We start from the raw sequence: 21,200 nt of genomic DNA, 5'->3' as shown, positions 1-21,200 counted from the left end.
TGAATATGGCATCAATAAAATCTAGTCCATTTAACTAGATTTTGGCAATCTGGGACTTCACTAAACTCTTCCTGTGGTCACTTTGCTGCTCTCCACTGGGAGTCTTCTTCCCCCTCATCTACCTACCAACTCACCCAGATTCCGCCTTCTCCCCATCTAATTCCCCATTCTTTCTTTCCAGCCATTGTCAAACCTGCGCTTTGGGATCCATCTGTGTCCAAATACAAGTGTTCATTCAGTAAAACTTATGGGAGAGATGTAATGTTCATGTATATTTTTTAAAATAAGTATATATTCACACAGAGAGAGCGACTGTTAGTGAACTGGGCTGAATCTTCTGGATCAGGACAGAAATCACAGCTGCAGCCTACCTGGCAGATGGAGACTGGGCCTACCAACGTAGAGTGCCTGTCATAAACACTGTTTACCCAGCACACACGCAGAATTCATTAGCACACACTGAAAATTATTCCACCCCCCTGGGCTACAGGTTAAACTCAAAGTCAATAACCAGAGGGGGGAGTCGAACATGCAGAGCAGATGCAAGCCTTTTTTTATAACTTAAAAATAAGATCAAAAGGCTCTTACCTCTGTTAAAAACTTATTAGAAAGCATTAAACCTAGTCTAGGATTTTTAAAGCTAATAGTTAATCAGGAATAATGATCTGCCAAAAAAACCCAGAAAACGCCAGTTCTGTAACAAAAGCAACTGTTCCGTGTCCTTCTGGGAGTGGGAGAGTCCACAAAGCACATCATGGACTGTTGCTCTTTGTGAGCTTATCTTTGGAAATCTGCTCTAATACTTGCTTTGGACTCCTCTCATACATAAAAGGAAGCCACGTCATGGTTTTATGCACCTTCTACTGATGGAATTCACTTAAGCAAAAAGATCCCCATTTACAAAACTCTGTAACAATGTCCAGTTCTGAAAAGGGGGACAGAGTGTGTTATGTGGAGCAGAGGGTACAGAATAAAGGAGAAGGGAGACCCTGAGATCTGCCCACAGCCACAGAACCCTCTGTCATGGTGTACACTTTGAATCAGAATACAATTTACCTCCACCTTCTGTCAAAGTGGGACTGACTTTATTTCACGCCTTCAAGAAATGACATCACCCTAGGGGTAGCCTGAGTCCTACGGCCTGCCTCACAGTGAGTCAGGGTACACCCTCCCAGCATGACCAAGCCTACAGAGAATCCCAACACTCTCTTCTCCTTTCTGGAGCTGCTCTAGAACCACGTCAGGCCTGAGAAGTGGGCACCATTGGGCTTCCCTGTGCTGCCAATTGTGCTTTATTTAAAAAGTGCTCACCTAAGTAAGTTCACTTTTCAAAAAGCTCTATGTGTGAAGGACAAGGCACTGTCCCCTCTAAACAACACTATAGATAGCTTTCCTTTATGGCAAAATGGTGAGTGCATAAAGAATAGATATGTCATCTTGAAAAGATGTTCCAGCTGCCAATTACTCAGCTGACCTCTGTGAACGGAACTCGTCCTCAGGATCCAAGAGAGTCTGCCCGTGTTTATGATCCTACTCTCCAGCAGACAAAAGTATTCATAAGTCGTTACCTCCCTGCTGAGGGCAAAGGTCTAGTGGGCTGGACACCTAAACTGAGAGCAACAGTGAGAGGGTAAAGAGGCACCAGGATTACCAGGGCAGAACGGGGGACAGGGCAACATGATAGATATTCACATGATGTTTATATCATATAAAAATCTTTATGTGGGGCGCCTGGGTGGCTCAGTGGTTTAAGCCACTGCCTTCGGCTCGGGTCATGATCTCAGGGTCCTGGGATCGAGTCCCGCATCCCGCTCTCTGCTCAGCAGGGAGCCTGCTTCCCTCTCACTCTCTGCCTGTCTCTCTGCCTGCTTGTGATCTCTCTCTCTGTCAAATAAATAAATTTTTTAAAAAATCTTAAAAAAAAAAATCTTTATGTGATGGAGCGAGAAGTTGAGGTTGGGTGGTTGATGCCCAGGACTGTCTTCCCTTGCAGGCAGTGTGGTAGAATAGAAAGAGTGGAATTCCATCCCAGTCTCACCTATTAGGCTACATGACCCCAAACAACTTCTCCACATGTAAAATAGTGAGGATACATACCCGCCCACCCGGGCTGCCGGGAAGATGAAAAATGCGAAATGCCTAATCCAATGCTTACGGCACAGGGGGCATTCAACAAATGTTAGCCTCCCGCCTCCACACCCGTTTCTTCTCCACTTTCTCCCTGTTGCCGAAACCCATTACGGGCTCTTCTTCCATCTGGTCAGAATAACTTGGAAAACTTGACCTTGAGATATCCAAACTCCCCTGACCTCCAGAAGCCACCCACATAAGCTCTCATGGTAACAGACCTAGAGGCTGAGTCAGCCTCTACAGCTTTCACTCTCCCCAACCAAAGGACAAGTTTTCTCTGGAGATTATACAACTTTGATGAAAAAAAAAAAAGTCACGGGAACAAGCAGTACAGACAGAACATTTTACATGCAGTCTCAGTCATTACAAAGTTGCTGTATCATAGCCTTCAACATTTCAGGGGATGCAGAGATTTCACAAAGGCTTTGAGCCAAGTGTTAGCTTGGTTAACACTTGTTAGTATAGCTTTTCTTATTAAAGCTATACTGGACATGAGCCTTTCTCTCACATCAGCACTTATCAGGAAACCAGGCCCTATGGAAAAAAGGAAAGCAGAAGGACGCCATCGAGGGTCATGTGGGGACGTAGGGGTGGGACAGGGGAAAAGAGAAGGTTAAGGGAACCTAGACAGAGAAGGTCAATAAAAATGACTCTTCTTTCCCTTCCACTTTAGCTGGGTGTTTTTTTAAATACAACTCTGTGCTATGAGATCTTTTTTTTTTTTTAAAGATTTTTTATTTTATTTATTTGATAGAGAGAGATCACAAGTAGGCAGAGAGGCAGGCAGAGAGAGAGGAGGAAACAGGCTCCCTGCGGAGCAGAGAGCCGGACGTGGGGCTCGATCCCAGGACCCTGAGATCATGACCTGAGCCAAAGGCAGCAGCTTAATCCACTGAGCCACCCAGGCGCCCCTGTGCTATGAGATCTTAAAGAATATGTTACCGGTGTGTAGGTTTTCTCTTGTCTTGTGTAAATGAGAACACCAGGCAGAAATGGGTATAATTAGAATGGGAAGAGCAAATATTAGTGATGGGGCAAACTGAATAATATAACCAAACAACTGAATAATATAACCAAAATGAATATAACCAAACTGAATTTTAAAAGCTATTTGTATTTCATTTTCTTTTAAAATTGTGTACGTATTTACAATTATATTTGAAGGCAGTTGTCAAGAATTGACAAACTGATCAGAATACTTTACATTCTCATGGAATAGATCATTTATTAATATTTATATTGGGCTTCACAGTGCTCAAAGCACTGTCTCACATGCTATTGGATCCTAATAGTAAGGTATTAATACCTCTACTTTTTTTAATTGAATTATAATTAACATCCAGTGCTGTGTTCATTTCAGGTGTACATGATGATTTAACAATTCTAGGAGTTACTCAGTGCTCATGATGGTAAGTGTACTCTCCATCTGTCACCAAACAACATTATGAGGATATTATTGACTCTATTCCTTATGCCGTACTTTTCATCTCCGTGACTTATTTATTTTATAACTGGAAATCTGTACCTCTTAATCCCCTTTATCTATTTCCCCCATTCACCCCACCTCCCTCCACTCTGGCAACCACTAGTTTGTTCTCTGTATTAATATCCCTACTTTTGTTTAACAGATGAGGACATAGAGCCTAAGAGAAACGAAGTGACTTCCCCCCAAGGTCTTACAGCTAGAGTTACAGAAAGAGTTAGAGAACTCAAACACAGGCCTCCTGATGGCAAAGCTCTCCTTCCATACCAGGCTGCCTCTCATTAATTCTACACACACACACACACACACACACACACACACACACACACACATGCAAACACACACACACAAAACCACAGTTCTTACCTTCTAACTCCTCTTTCTCATAGTGAATGTTGAGAATTGTACTAGTCCCACCTTGATCCACCACAGCCTCTTCATCTGGTCTCTGTTGAAATACAAAGAAGTAGCAATAGTAACATGCATATGTTCACTCAAACATTCACTTAAGTCCGACATGTATGTCCGACCCTTTTTTGCAACCCTTAGAGGAGAAAACACAGTGGTTTACATATGTTTTTCATTTGAACCGCCCAGTAACTTTGAGACACAAACATGATAGCCATTCTCTTTCTCATTGTATAAAAGAGCAGCCTGGGAGTCAGAGAAAATGAAGTAATTATTGCTCAAGGGCACAAATGTGGTAAAAGGCAGAAGTGGGACTGCAGTCCTATGGTTGCAGTTCTCATACAAGTGGATAATAGGTCTGCATTTTGTGTTGTCAACCACATCATTTCATTTAGTGTAAATTGGTCTCCTTGACCTCTCTACAGAGTTTGAGCCTCTTGTCCTTGAAATTCTCCATCCTGCTCCTCTGATGAAGTCTCCTCCCTTTCAACCTAAGGCTCAGCTTCTTCCTCTAACCGTAATTCCCAAGCAGGAGCACTCTACCTTTTGTTTCCCTTGCTTGAGTCTTACAATGTCAACAGCAGCCTGAAACTGTTGTCTCAGTATTTGACAAACCATTGGGATGCTGACCACAAGATCCACATGTCTAAAACCAAATTAATCTTTCCAAAACTAGTACCCTGTGCTCATTTACTTACACTCACCCATGGACCACCATTTGAAATTTCAAATGTATTGACTTATCCATTCCACGTATATTGAGTGTCCATTATATGTTTTCAGGGAAGTCGTTTTCTCTCCTTTCTTATCAAGGCCTCCTTTGTACTTTTTCTTGAATCCACTCTCATGTCTCATCCACCCTAGGCCAGACTCCCTAGCCTTTTAGGTCATTCTGGACATGTTTTCAGTTCTGGAACCACGCTTACTTTCTTTTTTGAGTGTTTCTCCCTCCCTGAACTATCAGCCTCTCCCGATCCTCACCACCAGCAGCCAATACTTATTCATCATCCCACAGATCTCAGCCTCAATGCACTTCCTTGAAAGGCATCCCTGACTACCTCTCATCTGAACTAAGCTAGGTGCCCCCTCACAGCACACTGTACTTCTCCTTTGTAATAAAATGTCTCTGCTCAAGGGAGGGACCCTGTGTGTCCTCCTCACCACTGTTTCCCCAGCATCCTACACAGATTTTCACGTAACAGGTACTCAATAATTCTTTGGTAAAATAATATAACTGCACCTACCTTACCAAGACCCTGAATTATTGTTAAAAAAAAAATCTGAACTCATTTTCCTGCCAATCTATTTCTCTTATCAAATCTGCAGCTCCAGCCAAGTTCACTGATCCGATGGGCATTGTGCACATTCACACTTTCATGCCTTTGCTCACATGCCCTGTCATCTAATGTGCCCTATCCCCAACTCTCAACCAAATCCTAAGCATCTTCTAGATCCTGCTCGAATTTCCAGCTTACTGTCCTAATTTTACTCTTTTCCTTTTCAGTTATCATCAGTGTCCCTAAATAAGGCAACCCTGAATGTAAAACAATTTATTTTCCTAATGAGAAGACTCAAAAAACAGGGGCTTTTTTGAAAGATATTATTTTATTTATTTGAGAGACAAAGAGAGAGAGAGAGAGAGACTGAGCACAAGCAGGGGGAGTGGTAGGCAAAGGAAGAGGGAGAAGTAGGCTCCCCACAGAACAGGGAGCCAAATACCAGGTGGGGCTCAATCCCAGGACCCTGGGATCATGACCTGAGCTGAAGGCAGAAATTCAACCAACTGTGCCACCCAGGTATTCCTCAAAAAAGTTTTTGAGGACAACTTGAATAAACCAAATTTTAGGGAAGTAGATGAAAGTCAAATGTGTGAGTGTGTGTGTGTGTATATATGTATGTATGTGTGTGTGTGTGTATATATATATATATATATATGCACTATTTTTTTACTCAAGTGTATTTCTGCTATTTCTTTTTTTTACTCAAGTATAATTAACATACGTGTTAAATCAGTTTCAAGTATACAATATAATGACTCAACACTTCCATACATTACTCAGTTTTCATCAAGGTAAGTGTATTCTTAATTCCCTTTATCTTTTTCACCCATTCCCCCTAGCAACCACCAATTTTTCTCTGTATTTAAGAGTCTGGGGTTTGGGGGTGCCTGGGTGGCTCCATCAGTTAAGCAGCTCCCTGTAGCTCAGGTCATGATCCCAGGACCCCTTATATATGTGCATACATATGTAAAAGAAAAAGTGTTGGAACATAAGCATCTGCTTATCCTTAAAAGCATAGAAAGGAAGAATAAGCCATGAACAATTTTTTTTAATAGTTACCTACAGAGGAGTTAGGGAACTGGATGATGACACAAGGACAGAAAACTAGACTTCTTGGAATATACCTGATTTTATAAATGTCTTACATAATTTTAAAACAAAACTAAAAAGTTTAAAAGCAATTCCCAGAAATGAGAAACAAAATGAAAGCAAAGGTCGAATTGATGGCATAACTATTCCAAGAGAAATCATTCATGTAACTTTAAGATACAATAAATTGACTGAACATCCTTAGTGGCATATACCCTAAAGACAAAAAGAGTTTAAGAAGATCTTAAACTGGGACACCTGGGTGGTTCAGTCATTAAGCATCTGCCTTCAGCTCAGGTCATGATCTCAGGGTCCTGGGATCGAGTCCCATGTTGGGCTCCCTGCTCAGTGAGGAGCCTGCCTCTCCCTCTGCCTTGCCTTCTGCTTGTGTGCATTCTCTCTGTCTCTCTCAAGTAAATAAATAATCTTAAAAAAAAAAAGAAGTCTTAAACAACCTGTTAGTTATCTATCGGTGGTAGTGTTGGTGCTATCACTCTGAGACTGTTGTGCATTGTGAGATAAACAAATGAATGATTATGTAAACTTGTTCTGTCATTCTCAATGTCATTGAGAACTGGCATTCTCAGCAGGGGTAAAAGGAAATACAGTCTTAAGATAGAAGTTAAGTAAAAACCATGGAGTCCTGAATTTGAACCGGATGTATCAACAAGAACATATATTTTTATCTTTAAATGTTTTTAAATTTATAAATTTACATTTTCTACTTCTGTCCACTCAAAAGCCCTAGAAAAAATGAACAGCCAGAACCAATGAGTATCTTTAGCACCTAGATTGTGGTCTCTTAAAATATCGTTTTCTGCTAAAAACCACCCACAGACAACTAGGGTGGTGTCAAAAGGACTCAGGAGTCAACTTAAACAGATCCCTTGCTTTTTAGGACAATTTGAGCATCAATAAGAGTAATAACTACAACAGATGAACTATATCAAATATGTTAAAATCCATGAGTTCACAGTGTCACTCTAAAAATTAACTGGTCACCATTGGAGGATAATGCTAACAAACCAACTCATTATTTTGAAAACCATTAAAAATTTATGTTGGCTTTCCTATATAAATTGTACCACAGAGTGTATCATAGAAGAGATGAAATAAGTTTCTTATTATAGAAAAGAATAAATGAAAAAGGAATGTTAGAATTAGGACATCACCATTTTGCAATCCCTAATGGATTGAATTGATTTTCAACAGCCAGTTACATCACAGAGAGAGACAACCAGACATTGTATGTCTCCTAATGGGAGGCCATATCACCACCCATTAGGTAATCTTAACAAGTAAATTGTCCCAGAATCTGATCAAGCCTCTAAATTCAAATACCAATTTACTGAAAATACAGTGAAACACAGTTCCATGGAAAAACACCAGCATGAGAATACAATCAACAAATCCAGACTGGGAAACTATAGAACAAATCCTCTCCCTCCCCATACCCCTTTTCTAAGATAAATAATTGCAAGAAGAGAAAGACAGAAATGGAGATGGACAAAGAAAGAAGAACGTGAAAAGAGTAGTTTAAAAAAGACAACAAACCAATCTCAATGTGTGGATTTTATTTGAATCCTGATTCAAACGAGCTGAAATAATATTTTCAGGGGTTTTTTTTTAATAATTTTTGAGACACGGGGCACCTGGGTGGCTCAGTGGGTTGGGTCTCTGCCTTCGGCTCGGGTCATGATCTCAGGGTCCTGGGATCGAGCCCTGCATCGGGCTCTCTGCTCAGCGGGGGGCCTTCTTCCCCCCCCCCCACCCCACCCCCGCCTGCCTCTCTGCCTACTTGTGATCTCTGTCAAATAAATAAATAAAATCTTTTTAAAATAAATAAATAATTTTTGAGACAATTGGAAATTTGAATATTGACTAGATCTTTTATCATATTAAAGACATTGCTATTTTTTTCTTTTTTTTTTTTTTTTTTTTTTTTTTTTTTTTTTTTTTTAAAGATTTTATTTATCCGACAGACAGAAATCACAAGTAGGCAGAGGCAGGCACAGAGAGAGGGGGAGGCAGGCTCCCCGCCGAGCAGAGAGCCCGATGCGGGGCTCGATCCCAGGACCCTGGGATCATGACCCGAGTTGAAGGCAGAGGCTTTAACCCACTGAGCCACCCAGGTGCCCCTGCTATTTTTTTCTTTAGGCGATACCATACTCATTTTCTAAAGAACTCTTATCTTTTTTGTATGGAATTATTGGATTGCTATCTTATATACCTGAAACTAATATAGCACTGTATGTTAACAATACTGAAATTAGGGGCGCCTGGGTGGCTCAGTGGGTTAAAGCCTCTGCCTTCGGCTTAGGTCATGATCCCAGGGTCCTGGGATTGAGCCCCACATCAGGCTCTCTGCTCAGCAGGGAGCCTGCTTCCCTTCCTCTCTCTCTGGCTGCCTCTCTGCCTACCTGTGATCTCTGTCTGTCAAATAAATAAATAAAATCTTTAAAAAAAAATACTGAAATTAAAATAAAATTTTAAATTAGAGAAATAATTCTTATCTCTTAGTGTTACACACAGAAATATTTACAGATAAAACTGAAAGATTACAGACATGGAAAATAATATATTAACTTAGAAAGACTACTTTTTCACATTTTGTAATTATTTAAAAGTATTCAAAAACTTCAAATACATCTTTAACATCAATGTAAAGACTCATATAAAGTAAAGGAATAGCTTTTAGACAGAAAGACTTGCCTTTATTTCAGATTTGTTATTTATCCAGCTCATCTTTTAAACCATGGATTTCCTGATGGCAGCACCCACAATTTGTCATCTTTATGCTCTTAGAGCCCGATACAGTAGCTTACCACTGTAAGTACTTTGCACTCTTGTAAATCCCAGAAGGAGAGGTGCTGTGCCTATGTTCACCACTATGTCCACCTAACAGCTAGTATAATGTCCATTATGTGGTAAGTATCCAAAAATTGTGATGAATAAATATTTATTAGGGTTCTGAACTCTTTTATCATATGGTCATCATATTTTCCAATAAAACTTCATATATACGTACATTTGTGAATACTTTTTCATGCTGACTTCGCCACAGGTTTATAATATCCAAAGGATAGGATCAATTAGTTACATTGCTTAGCACTGTCCACAGATACCTGGCACAGCATAGAACACAGCAGGAATCTGGAGGAAGCGGGCAGGGGGAGGGTGGAATTGTTGATTTTATGATTCTAAGAACTATAAAAACAAAATATGGAGAGCAAGGTCAAACATCTGAAATATTCAGGTTGAAAAATCGACTTGTTTCCTTAATTTAAATTAGTTAACCACAGCCCAAATTCATTGAATAATCGTTCATCCACTTCCTTTGTCTTGCCAAAGAAAACAGAGCCACAGTCAAACCCCACTAGCCAAAGCATTTGAAATGTCAGGCTTGAAAGTGAATGTGCAAGCTTTGTTTGGATCCCTGTTCAAACAAACCAACTATTTAAAAAATTATAAGGCACCCACATCAACTTAAACAACTAAATGGATATTTATTATATTAAGGAGTTATTGTTAATTTTTAAATAATAATAATAATAATATTATGATTTGGTAGTTACGTCATTTTAAAAAGTCCTTAATCTTTAGTGATATATACTGAAGTTTTTACTGATGATATGATGTCTGGGATTTGGAGAATAGGCAGGGACATAATGAAACAAAATAGATATGTGTTCACTGTTGAAGCCAGGTCACGGGTGCATGACGAGTCAATTTAACAAGTCTATTTTGTTATCTGCTTGAAATGTTCCATAAATTTTAGGTATATACAAACCTTGTTTAAAATCATAAAAAAAAAAAGAAAAGAATAGCAAGTCTCATTGGTCTGTGCTTGCTACTGAGTCCTCACCAGCTGGCTGTTATTTCCTCTGATACCATCATTATTTCTGGCAGAGAGGACTTCTTATCCATAGATTTCTAGGGTTCCCATGAAGGGCCTTCAGGATTATGTGTGAATACGCATTTTTCTTGAGAGGGTCCATAACTTTCATCAGATTCTCAGGGAAGTTGTGACTCAGAAAAGACTGGAATCATGAAAACCACACTGTATAATTTTAAGAGAAAAGGGAAAGAAAGGAGGGAAGGAAAGAAGAGTGAACTAGAGAAAAGGTGGTGTTTCTAAGTCTCCTCTTTTCTGTACTTCCTCCCAGCTCACTGACAATGACCCACTATGTAAATGTGAATTGATTTGGGTGCCTACCTCAAGGACTAGAGAAGATAAAAAGAACTAAGGAGGTTAAATACACATTAAGACACTGAAATTGCAAGGCACATCTTGTAATGAGTCTTGAAAAATGAATGAATTATACCTGAGTAGCAGACCAGATTCTGACTTACAGTTAATGGACAAATGAAAAGGCAGGGGCAGGGCTGAGCCTTACATAATGGCTCCAGCTCCTGGAAGCAGCCCCAAAGCCTGCAGGGGAGGGGCAAGGCGGCAGACAATGGGGCCCACATTGAGCCCTCTCCCTGACTCATGCCCCCTATAGCACCACTCTGGACCTGTGGAGTGGTAGACCAGTTAAACTCAACTCCCTCTCCTTTCCTGCAGTTCGTCTCAAACTTTTCACCTCCAAAGACCCCTTTTATCTTTTTTTCTAAGGATCCAATGTTTTTAGAGATTGTGAATAACACCCTTCCACCCCTCCTCTCTCCCATCCTTACCCACAACAAAAAAGAGTCAATAAAACAACAAATATAGAAGTGATTTTCAGGGTTTCTAATCAGCAAACCCTTGATACAATGAGTATCAGGTACAAATATTTACTGAGTACTTCCTATATACCTAGCATTGTGCCTTACATACATTACCCAAATTAATCCCTGCAGCAGTCTTAAAACAAAGCTAAGTATGGTTTCACAAGAGCTAAGTGGGATAGGAGGAACTCAAATTCAAGACTTTCTCTATTCTTATTAACATTGTATGCTAATATTGCCAAAAGCAAACAACCCAGTCATTTCAGAGAGCTCAGGTCACCTAATCAGGGCATTAATCCACAGCTCAAGATCCACATTATTACCATCTTAAATCCTTAGTGTGCCAGACCCTGGTACTTGACACTTGTACTCTGCCCTTTTAGTGAACGGACTTCCAAGAGTTCTCCATCTCATTCACTTCCATCTTCCTCTTCAGCCAGCAAAGTCTCTCAATTCTGGCCCCTTGTACACCCTTGTCAGTGAATCTGGCCCACAGATGCCATTTGTCTAATGCCCTCTATTTAATGTCCTCACTGAATTCAGACTGCTTTAGTGAGGAAAAAAAAAAGTTCCACAAGGACTTGTACAGCTGTTCCAGCCCTCCTCTCTGTGGCCGTGAACTTCTGAACACCCAGGAGCTTCCTGTTTCAACTCTTCAGCAGCGTGAGGGGAACTCCAGCAGCTACCTCCAGTAGCTCTGGCTTCTTTCTCAATGATTCTTTTCTTGAATCTCACCTACAGTCACTCCTGTTCAGTATTCAGATTACTAATTAGTTCGTACATGGTGGTAGGCAGAATAACGCCGCCTCCCCCAAGTAAGATTGCAGATGGAAGTAAGGTTCCTAATCAGCTGAACTTAAAATGAGATTATCCTGGATTATCTGGTGGGTTCAACGTAATCACAAGGATCCCTAAAAAGTGGAAGAGTGGGGTGGAAGACTAGAGTCCAAGAAAGAGTTGTGATGACGAAAGTAGGGTTGGAGACATGCTACGCTGCTAGCTTTGAGTGGAGGGAGGGAACTAGGCACCAAGGAATGCAGGTAGCCTTTGGAAGCTGCAGAAGTCAAGGAAGCAGTTTCTTTCTTAGAGCCTCCAGAAAAAAACACAGCCCTGTCAGGACTTTGATACAGCTCAGTGAGAGCTGTGTTGGACTTGCAAAGTACAGAACTATAAGATAATCAATTTGTGTTGTTTTAAGCCACCAAATGTGTGGTCATTTGCTATGGCAGCAACAGAAACTAATACACACATTATGGTTCCCTAACTACCAAGACCAGAGTAAACTTATTCCTACTTAGAGGAAACAACCAACCTCTCCGTTATCTAAGATTTGTTGCTGTTACCTAGCAGCAGATCTAGAATAAACATGGTTGCTTTCTGTGTTCTGATTAGTACTATGGCAGTCTTGACTAAGAGCCCTGTCTACCCTGCCAAGGCAAACCTGAGCCATGGCAATTATCTACAGATTTTGAAGGAATTAATTTGCAACCTGAATCATCCCTCAATTTGCAGACTACTTCAATTTCTCTGCTTGGCAGGACAGCCTGCACTGCTCCTACTGAAGCTCCCCAGTAGAGCTGGGAAAACCAGGGACAGAGGATGCTCACACTTTCCCCCGCTCCCACATAGGAAAAGAACACCTAGTGGATGTCGGGAGAGTGTGAAGGGATATGGATTATACGCTGCAATGTGGTGAAAGGAGAAATTCGGTAACATCCAGCCAATGTTAACTGGGATCTGACGCATGCCTGTCATTAGGTGCTAGCATTCAGGTCTCCCTCAGGAAGTCTTGGTTTGGATGAGTTTTTCCAGGTCCACAGAAGATATGGAATGTGATTGTCTTCTCATCAGTCCTTCTCATCAGTCATCCTTCCCAATTATCACCCATTTCCCAGGGCTTGATATTCTGAAGATTTCTGCAGAATTTTCCATTCCGAGCAGGACTGATTCACATAAAAGCCTTGGTAATTACCCAAACTCACTTGCTCGCCTCTCTGTCACTTATTCTGAAAGAGCTGATCAGGAGAACTTTGAAGACACAAGATGTCCTCAGTTCCAGTCCAAACTAGAGGCTCTCCCTAAAGCTTTCTGCTCTTCCTCCTCCCTTACTACCCAACCCCTGTAAGAGCTCATTGACTCAAAATACCAGTAACCACCTCCAGAGATCTCATTAAAATTCCATAATGCAGACCTTCATTAAGTCATCCTACATTACAAAAAAAAAAAAAAAAAGTCATCCTAAACTATAGCCTCCTAGCTGGCCTCCCTCGGTCCAGTCTCTTCCCAATCCAACACATCCTTTGTATACCTTGCCATGTATCTTCCCAAACACTTATTAAGTGCTCACTCCAAGCCAGGCACTGGTGTAGGTTTCAAAGACACAAGCTACCGTAATACAGAGTGATTAAAAGCACGTACTTTGGAGACAGTAATAGCACTTGGCGGGCATTGTGAGCAGAAAAGACCAAATGATGAATTTTGATAGTGATATAGAAACAGACCTTGAAAGCTAAATGGAATATTCCAGGTGAAGAGGAGGGGAAAGATTTCACAGCAGGAACACCCAAGCAAAGGCACAGCAGCAAGGGAGAGATTTGTGTAATCAAGCAACGGACACCTGATGCTCTGTGCTAATCCTGACAAGACCAGGAGCTCCTTGAGGAGAAGCACATTGGCTTTGGATATAGGAAAGTCATTCATTCACTCATGCAACTAAATACCTATTTTATACCAGAAACTGTGCTGTATAATAAGATTTCCTCCTGGTCATTGTCCCTATGAAGCTTCCATTCAAAAAGATAATATAGAAATCAAACAAGAACACTTCAGATGAGTTATAAGTGTTATTAAGAACATAAAATAGGATCATATGAAAGAGAGTGACTGTGGATGGAGGTCAGGGAAAGGCACTCTAAGGAGGTAGCATGTGAGTTGAGTCACAAAAAAGCCTGGGTAGAATCATATCCTACACAGAGAAAAGGACAGGAACGAAGGTCCTAAAGCATGAAGGAGCTTGCCATATCAAAGAAACAGAAAGAAAGCCAGTACAGGGGTCCATGGTGAGAGAACGAAGGAGAGGCAGTCAGTGCTGAGCACACTGAAGCTTGGTAAGCCATGATGAGTTTGGATCTTATTCGAAAATGCACCGGGAAGCCACTGAAGGGTCTCAAGATAGGGTCAGGCATGATTTGTATTTTTAAAAGCTGTCTCTGGCTGCCATGTGGAAAGTGGACTGTAGAAGGGCGAGAGAGAGAGAGAGCAGAGGGAAGTGTAGGAGGATAGTGCAGTAGTCCAAACCAAAGAAACAGCCTAGACTTATGACATTTTGATGTGATGCCTAGAATCTCTGTTTACACCAAGTTACACAATCTCCTCGCTCTGCAACGTCCATCCCCTTGCCCCCCTCCGCACACACACACCACACACACACACAGAGCCTAACTAGGACATAGGAGCCTTCATTGGTAATTTTCAGTCCGTTGACTGTGTGTCCTCCAGGTCATCCCTATTTCCTTTCCTCCCCCTACCCTCATTTCTCTTCCTCCCTGTATCTCAAGTGCCCATTTGCCCATCACCTGACTCAGGTTTCATGAGGTCCTACTGTTTCTGCTCTATTCCTTTTCCTCTCCTCACCCCACCATTCAAGAAAGTTACATGAACTAGATATAAAGGAGATAATTATTTTCTATTCTACCCCAGATACTTCAGTATCCAGAAGTACTCAGGAAGTATCAATTTCACAGAGCACTAACAGAAGCTTATGGGTTATTATGATCTTGACAATATAAACAGTACACATTCTGTACACTCGTTCCAGCCTATTCTATTCCCCCCACTGCAGCCAGAGAAATCTTTCAGTAGGAAAATCTGATCATGATCTCATTGGTGCTTGCTCTCTCATCCACCCTCCCTCTCTCTCACACACTTGTGCTCTCTCTCGCACTCTCTCTCTCCCTCTCCTTCCCCTCCCTGCTTAAACCCCTTCAGTGGCTTCCCCTTGCCTCAAATAAATTCCAACTTTCTTGGGATGGGCCATAATGGCCCTCTGTGTTACGACCCCCAGTGTATTTCACACCACTCCCCCCATTGCTCTCTATGTCTCCAGCCACACTGGCCTCCTTTCAGGTCCTCTAACTAGATGTGCCTCCTTTCTGCTATTCTGCTATTCTCTTTGTCTCCAAGGTTCTTTGATCTCCCTCTTCTCTCAGTTGACACTTTCTCTTTAGATCTTTAATTTTCTTCCTTAGCAAACTCTTCTCTCATCTAAGACCAAGGCTGGAACCACTCAGAGCACTGCCCATCTTTCTTTTGAAACACTTATCACAGTTCATAATAATTCATTTACTTATGGGATTATTTGCTTACAAATGGTTATTTCTCCCCACACCACCCCCAAAACAGGAAGCTCCAGGGGGGCCAGGACATTGCCTATTTTTGCTCATCAGTGTATCCCCAACATACATTGAGTACACTTAGTAGGCCTTAGGAGGATCAGATATAGAAAGATTTTCCAAAAGCTTAGCTAGCATTCTTTTTTTTTTTTTTTTTTTTTTTGATGGAGCAAGCAAACAAGAAATCCTGGATCATCTAGTGGCAAACTATTACCAGGAAGAAGAGAGAGTCAGTGTCTGATGCCCATTTTACTACAAACTCAGACTGTTTCCCCTGCCTCCTTACAGAAACCATCACTGACATCAACATGGTATTTCTTTCCAAGACCTATCATCTTTCCCATCATCCTCTCCACACCCCTCCACTTCAGACTTGAACCACCCTCCCTTCAATCTCTCTTTCCAGAGCAGTAACTAGACCACCTGACTGCACAGGAAAGGGGGGAGTGAGAATTCATTGAGCTACCACTCACTTACTGGTTGTCACTCACTAAAGCCTTTCACAAATAACACCTCCTTTAGTCCTCAAAGCAATCCTGTGAGGTAAGCTAAGCAGGTATTACCCATTCTATTTTACTAGACAGAGAAACTGAGGTTCAAGAGGCAAGTGACTTACTCAAGGTCACAAAGCCAGTGCAAAGCAGATGTAGGATTTAAGCCTATAGTCTCTGACAGCTAGTCCAATGTTTTCCCTGACATTTGCCACCCCAGCAGATGAGTTATCACTTACTTAAATCTGGTTTCCTCATTCCCTTTATTAAACACCTGTTCCTGACCTCTCAACACTTCCCCAGTCCATTTCCCCTTCCATTCCCAGAAGTTGCCAGCTGTCTGCTCAATGGGATGGAGAAAGTCATCAAGCTGGCCACACTGACGGGGTCTGGTCCCAGCCTCCAGTCTTTCCAGCTCTTTCTCTGAGCCACGGAGAAAGCAGAAGTCTCCAGAAATAAAAACACAAAGAGGAGACCTGCCCCACCAGAGCAAGGTCCTTGGCCACCATTCCTCCCACCCCCCACCCCCCATTCCAACAAGACGCCGCGATGCCAGAAGCCAGCCTCCCTCCCAAGAGGGAGTACCCGAGGAGAACAGAGGTCACCGCCCGCCGCCGTCCGGGCTCCCCCGGCCGGCCGCGCGAGGGATGCGGCAGTGATCCGCCGGCTCCCGGGTTCGGCCCAAGGTCACCCTCTCGCGGCCCCGGCCCGATCCCCAGCCGCCCGGAGCGCCCCCTGGTGTCCCGGGCGGGCCTCCCCTCGCCCTCAGGGAGTGGCCTGCGGAGCCCGGCTCGGGGGCAGAGGCAGGAGGGTGGGCAGAGGATGAGGAGGCTGAGCCCCGGGGAGGGGCGGGAGGCGGGGCCCTACCTGATAGCTGAGGACGCCGTCCGGCTCGTTACTGCCGGCCGGCATGGCGGAACCCAGCTAGTTCTGGCGCGAGGGCTCCAGGCCGACCGTCAGCAGCCTGCGTGCTCCGGTCCGCTCTGAGCCGATGGCCCGAGCGGCGACCCCTACCCCGGAGCCAACGGTCAACCATCAACCGCCGCCGCCTCCATTGCCATCGGCCCGCGAGGCCTCACCGCAGCCAATCAGCGTGCGGCCTATGCGGCCAATCAGCGCGCGGAGCACGGGAGGACGCTGTCCGGCGGTACCCCGGGCTACCGAGAGGCGGAGGAGGAGGAGGGAGCCTGGGGAGGCTACCGCTCCGGGCCCGGTTGCCTTGGAAACCGCCTCCCTCCCTTCAGGGGCCTCTGGGCTTAAAGGTCCTTCCAACTGCTTGCTAGAAATTGAAAATCTCGTGCTTCTATTTGCGGCTGCACCTGACCCTTGAAAACGGAGAAAGCGTCGGTTTTGTCTAATTCTGGTGTTATTACTTAGGTAATGGTTTTCAGATTCTGAGGAAAAGGCCCTTGGGATTGAAGAAGGAAGTACCAGAGGATGAGAGGGGAGGGCCTTCTAAAATTACTTGTTAATCTCTGAACTAGTGGCCAGATGAACGTGCATTGAAGAGAAGCGGGCAGGCAGTGATCAGACCCCCTCCACAGACTCACTACGACTTCGTCTTCTCCCTGGGTCTTAGGTTGGCAGAGGAAAGCACAGAGTTGAGCCCAGGCTGATTGTTGAAATAATTCCACAAAAGCGCTTCCAACTTTTCCGAGAAATGACGGAAGGCAAATTATTATTTAACAACAGTACTACTGATTTGAGGCAAGGTTAGACAATCATGAGTAATACATTCAGTTTGATTTGGGCTTCAAAGCAAAAGAGAGGTTGGCCATAATCCAACCAATCCTCTGTCCCCAAGACGAGGCAAGGGGCCTTTTGCCTTTCATGCACCATCACATCAGACTATAGGTGAGTCTGAATTATTAGAGGGGCCAAAAACAGTCCAAATGATTCTTTGCCTCAAAAGAAACTACATTTGGAGAACATAGTTGGATATATGTTAAATTCATACGTCCATACATACCACAACTTGCATTGGCCCTGAAATTTGACAAAAAGTTGTGCTTTAGTGTCCCTGGGGCAGAACCATATTTCTGATCTAACGCCTCTGGTCCTGTTTCTGAGCCTTAGCATTCTTTGCCACTATCTCTGTTTATCTCTTGGCTAACCCTTGAATCCTTGAATTTGGAATTCACCGCCCCCCATTTTCGCCCATCAAAAACCATCCTTCAAAGTCAAACTTAAAGGCTATCTCTTCCAAGAAACCTTTCTTTATCCCACTCTCCCCAACAGCTCTTAGAGATATCATCTCTCCCTTCTCTCAAGCCTCACAGTGCTTCATACCTTTCTTATATTAGTTACCATGCTGTGGTTATTCAAGTACTTTAATTATATGTTGACTTAAACTTATTATAATGTTGTTAAGTGTTTCGAAGACAATTTTTTTAATGTCCTTGTGTACTCCACAGAACCTCAAAGAATTCTGGGCATATAGAAAGTAGTTAACATATGTATGTGCTTTGATTTTTTTAATTTTTTTTTTTTAGATTTTATTTACTTATTTGACAGAGAGACACAGGGAGAGAGGGAACACAAGCAGGGGCAGTGGGAGAGGGAGAAGCAGGCTTCCTACCAAGAAGGGAGACTGATATGGGGCTCAAGCCTAGGACCCGGGGGGTCATGACCTGAGCAGAAGGTAGATGCTTAACAACTGAGCCACCCAGGTGCCCCTAAATGTGTTTTTAATTCCATCAAAAACATAATCAACACCTACTATATGCAGGCCCAAATGTCACTGAAGATGTGGGCAAATTTAAAACATAATACAAATCTCCAAAGGGCTTATGTTCTAATCAGAGAAACAGAAGACATGTGAATATGATGACAAGATAATAAAACATAGAATAAGAACCCTATGAGTCATGTAGACAACAAAGATTATAACTCAGAAGAGAAAATAATTTTTATGACTTTGGACACTTCAGGACCGTGACACAGAGGACATGGGTTAAACCTAAATCTGAAAATAATTGAGCCAAGGTAAGGAGAACAAGCATTTCAACTACCAGGGAAAAACTTAATAATAGGAATGGGGGTGCCTGGCTGATGCAGTCAGTTGAACATCCAGCTCTTGGTTTCAGCTCAGGTCATGAGCTCATGGTCCTGGGATCAAGCCTGATGTCCAGCTTCATGCTCAGCAGGGAGTCTGCTTGAAGATTCTCTCCCTCTGCCCTTCCCCCAACTCGTGTGTGTGCACGCGCATGCAAGTACTCTCTCTCTCTCTCTCAAATAAATCTTTTTAAAAAATGGGCACCAGGGTGACCATCTGCCTTCAGCTCAGGTTGTGATCCCAGGGTCCTGGAATCAAGGCCTGTGTCAGGCTCCCTGCTTAGCATCTGCTTCTCCCTCTTCTCCCTCTCCTCTCACCTCGTGCTCACTCATGCTCTCTGTCATTATCTTTGTCTCTCTCTCTCTTTAAATAACTAAAATCTTTTAAAAATAAAATATTTAAATAATAATAATAGGAATACACACGGCCCATTCAGAATAGTCATGATTTGAGTCAAAGCAAAAAGTTATAGAGAAGACCAGTAGTGAAGTACACATTATGGTTTAAAAAAAAACAAACACGAAAAAATAAATAAATAAATAAATAAATAAAATAAAAATAAAAAAACAAACACGGACACCTGGGTGACTCAGTTTCTTAAGGTTAAGCGTCCAACTCTTGATTTTGGCTCAGGTCATGATCTCAGGGTTGTGATACAGAGCCTCCCCCCACCGCCATTGGCTCCAAGCTGAGCCTAGAGCCTGCTGAGGATTCTCTTTTCCCCCCACCCTCCCACCCACTCAGGTGCACGCTGTCACTCTCTCTAAAAAACAAAAACAAAAAAAAACACCAATGGCCACATCCTGGAAAAACAGCTAATTAATTCAGATTTTACTTTTCTCATATGATAGAAAGACAATGCTGAACGTTTTGGAGAACACTTCCATGTACCAGGACCCGAGCTTTATTGTGTAAATGCATTGTGTTATGTAATAGTTATAATACCTCCATTATTTCTCCATTTCACCGGTAAGAAAACAGGGGTTTAGGAAAGTTTAGCATCCTAATGTCAGGCAGTCATGCAGCTGGGCTTTGGTAATTTATCAATTCAAAATACATTTACCGAGAACCAATGTATTCAGGTTGCATGTTGGGGAAAGAACAGTAAAACAGGGTCTTGCCCTCTTGAGTCTTACTGGCTAGTGGGGAGATAGTAAACAAGTAAACAATTACAGATTATGTTGGCTGCTAGGAAGTCAGTAGCAAGGTCATGGGATAGAGGTTAATTGGCATGGGTGGGGTGAGCTCCTTTAGATGGGGTGACCTGGGAGAGCTCTTCTGAGGAGGTGAGTCGAGGCTGAGTCTGTCTGACTCTAGAGTTCTTGGCCACTATTGCAATGCTGCCAGAATCTGCCACTGGGGCAAGGTGGGATACAGGGAGGAAAGCTGGGCAGAGGGTTCAGAAAGAATAACTCTGGCAACATGGTAATTCAGGAGAGGCCAAGAGTGATGTTCAAAGAGAAGGTGTGCCCCTAATTCCCTATTCCCTAATTCCCTATCTATTCCAGAAAGATAGCTCCTAGCCATGGGAGTGGGCATGAGTGGGCAGAGGAGGGAGTGGGCTAAGGAGATAAAGAATTCCGGGGAGATCGGGTGGGTCTATTTTCCACCACTTCAAATGTAGAGAAAGTCAGAACTTCCAGCCCTTTACTCCAAAGTCGAGAGCCCCATCTTCTGGTCTATTGTGCAAATTACAAAAGGAATTAGGCCACAGAACCGGCCTCTGAGGCTGCCTGAGGCAGCCATTGGAGGTGCAGCAGAAGACAGGCTCTCCCCTCGCAGCATGGTCTTGGTCTCTCCTTCACAAAGAAGGCTGGCTTACTTGGCTCCATGCTCCAGCCTCTGATGCTCTCTAGATGGCTTGGAAACTTGAAAATATGCAGCTCTCAATCTAGTCAGCAAGCAGGCCCTGGGAGAGCTGGAAGGAGGATACCCAGCTGAGGACACTGCCTCATAATGATTATTCTTCTAAAGAAAGCAGAAAAAACAGACAGTGGAATAGAATGCAGAGCCTCTTGATGCCTGTACAGGATGCTTGGCCCAGAAGGCATAAAATGCACAGGAAAATGCAAAGTACCCATAGAAACAGACACCGCACTCGCGTGCACACGTCAACAGACAGGCAAGGAGGCATGCTACGTGGGTGACCCCAATCCTTGT

General features: G+C 43.0%; 1 protein-coding gene across 1 annotated transcript in view; it reads right to left on the bottom strand.

Annotated features, from left to right (window-relative positions):
• The window catches only part of SLC4A8 (solute carrier family 4 member 8), a 78,173-nt gene extending 61,139 nt beyond the window's left edge, over positions 1-17,034 (bottom strand). The window contains exons 1-2 of the mRNA XM_046012942.1: positions 16,853-17,034; positions 3,980-4,061 (exon numbers count right to left, since the gene is read on the bottom strand). Of these exons, the coding sequence (XP_045868898.1) occupies positions 3,980-4,061; positions 16,853-16,897 (127 nt within the window). The 5' untranslated portion in view covers positions 16,898-17,034. The remainder of the gene's footprint in view (positions 1-3,979; positions 4,062-16,852) is intronic.
• Between the last annotated feature and the right edge of the window lie 4,166 nt (positions 17,035-21,200).

Source organism: Meles meles, chromosome 7, assembly GCF_922984935.1.
Source record: "Meles meles chromosome 7, mMelMel3.1 paternal haplotype, whole genome shotgun sequence".
In the NCBI taxonomy this organism is placed as follows: domain Eukaryota; kingdom Metazoa; phylum Chordata; class Mammalia; order Carnivora; family Mustelidae; genus Meles; species Meles meles.
The sequence above is the reverse complement of the archived record's forward strand: the minus strand, read 5'-3'. Positions and strand labels throughout refer to the sequence as shown.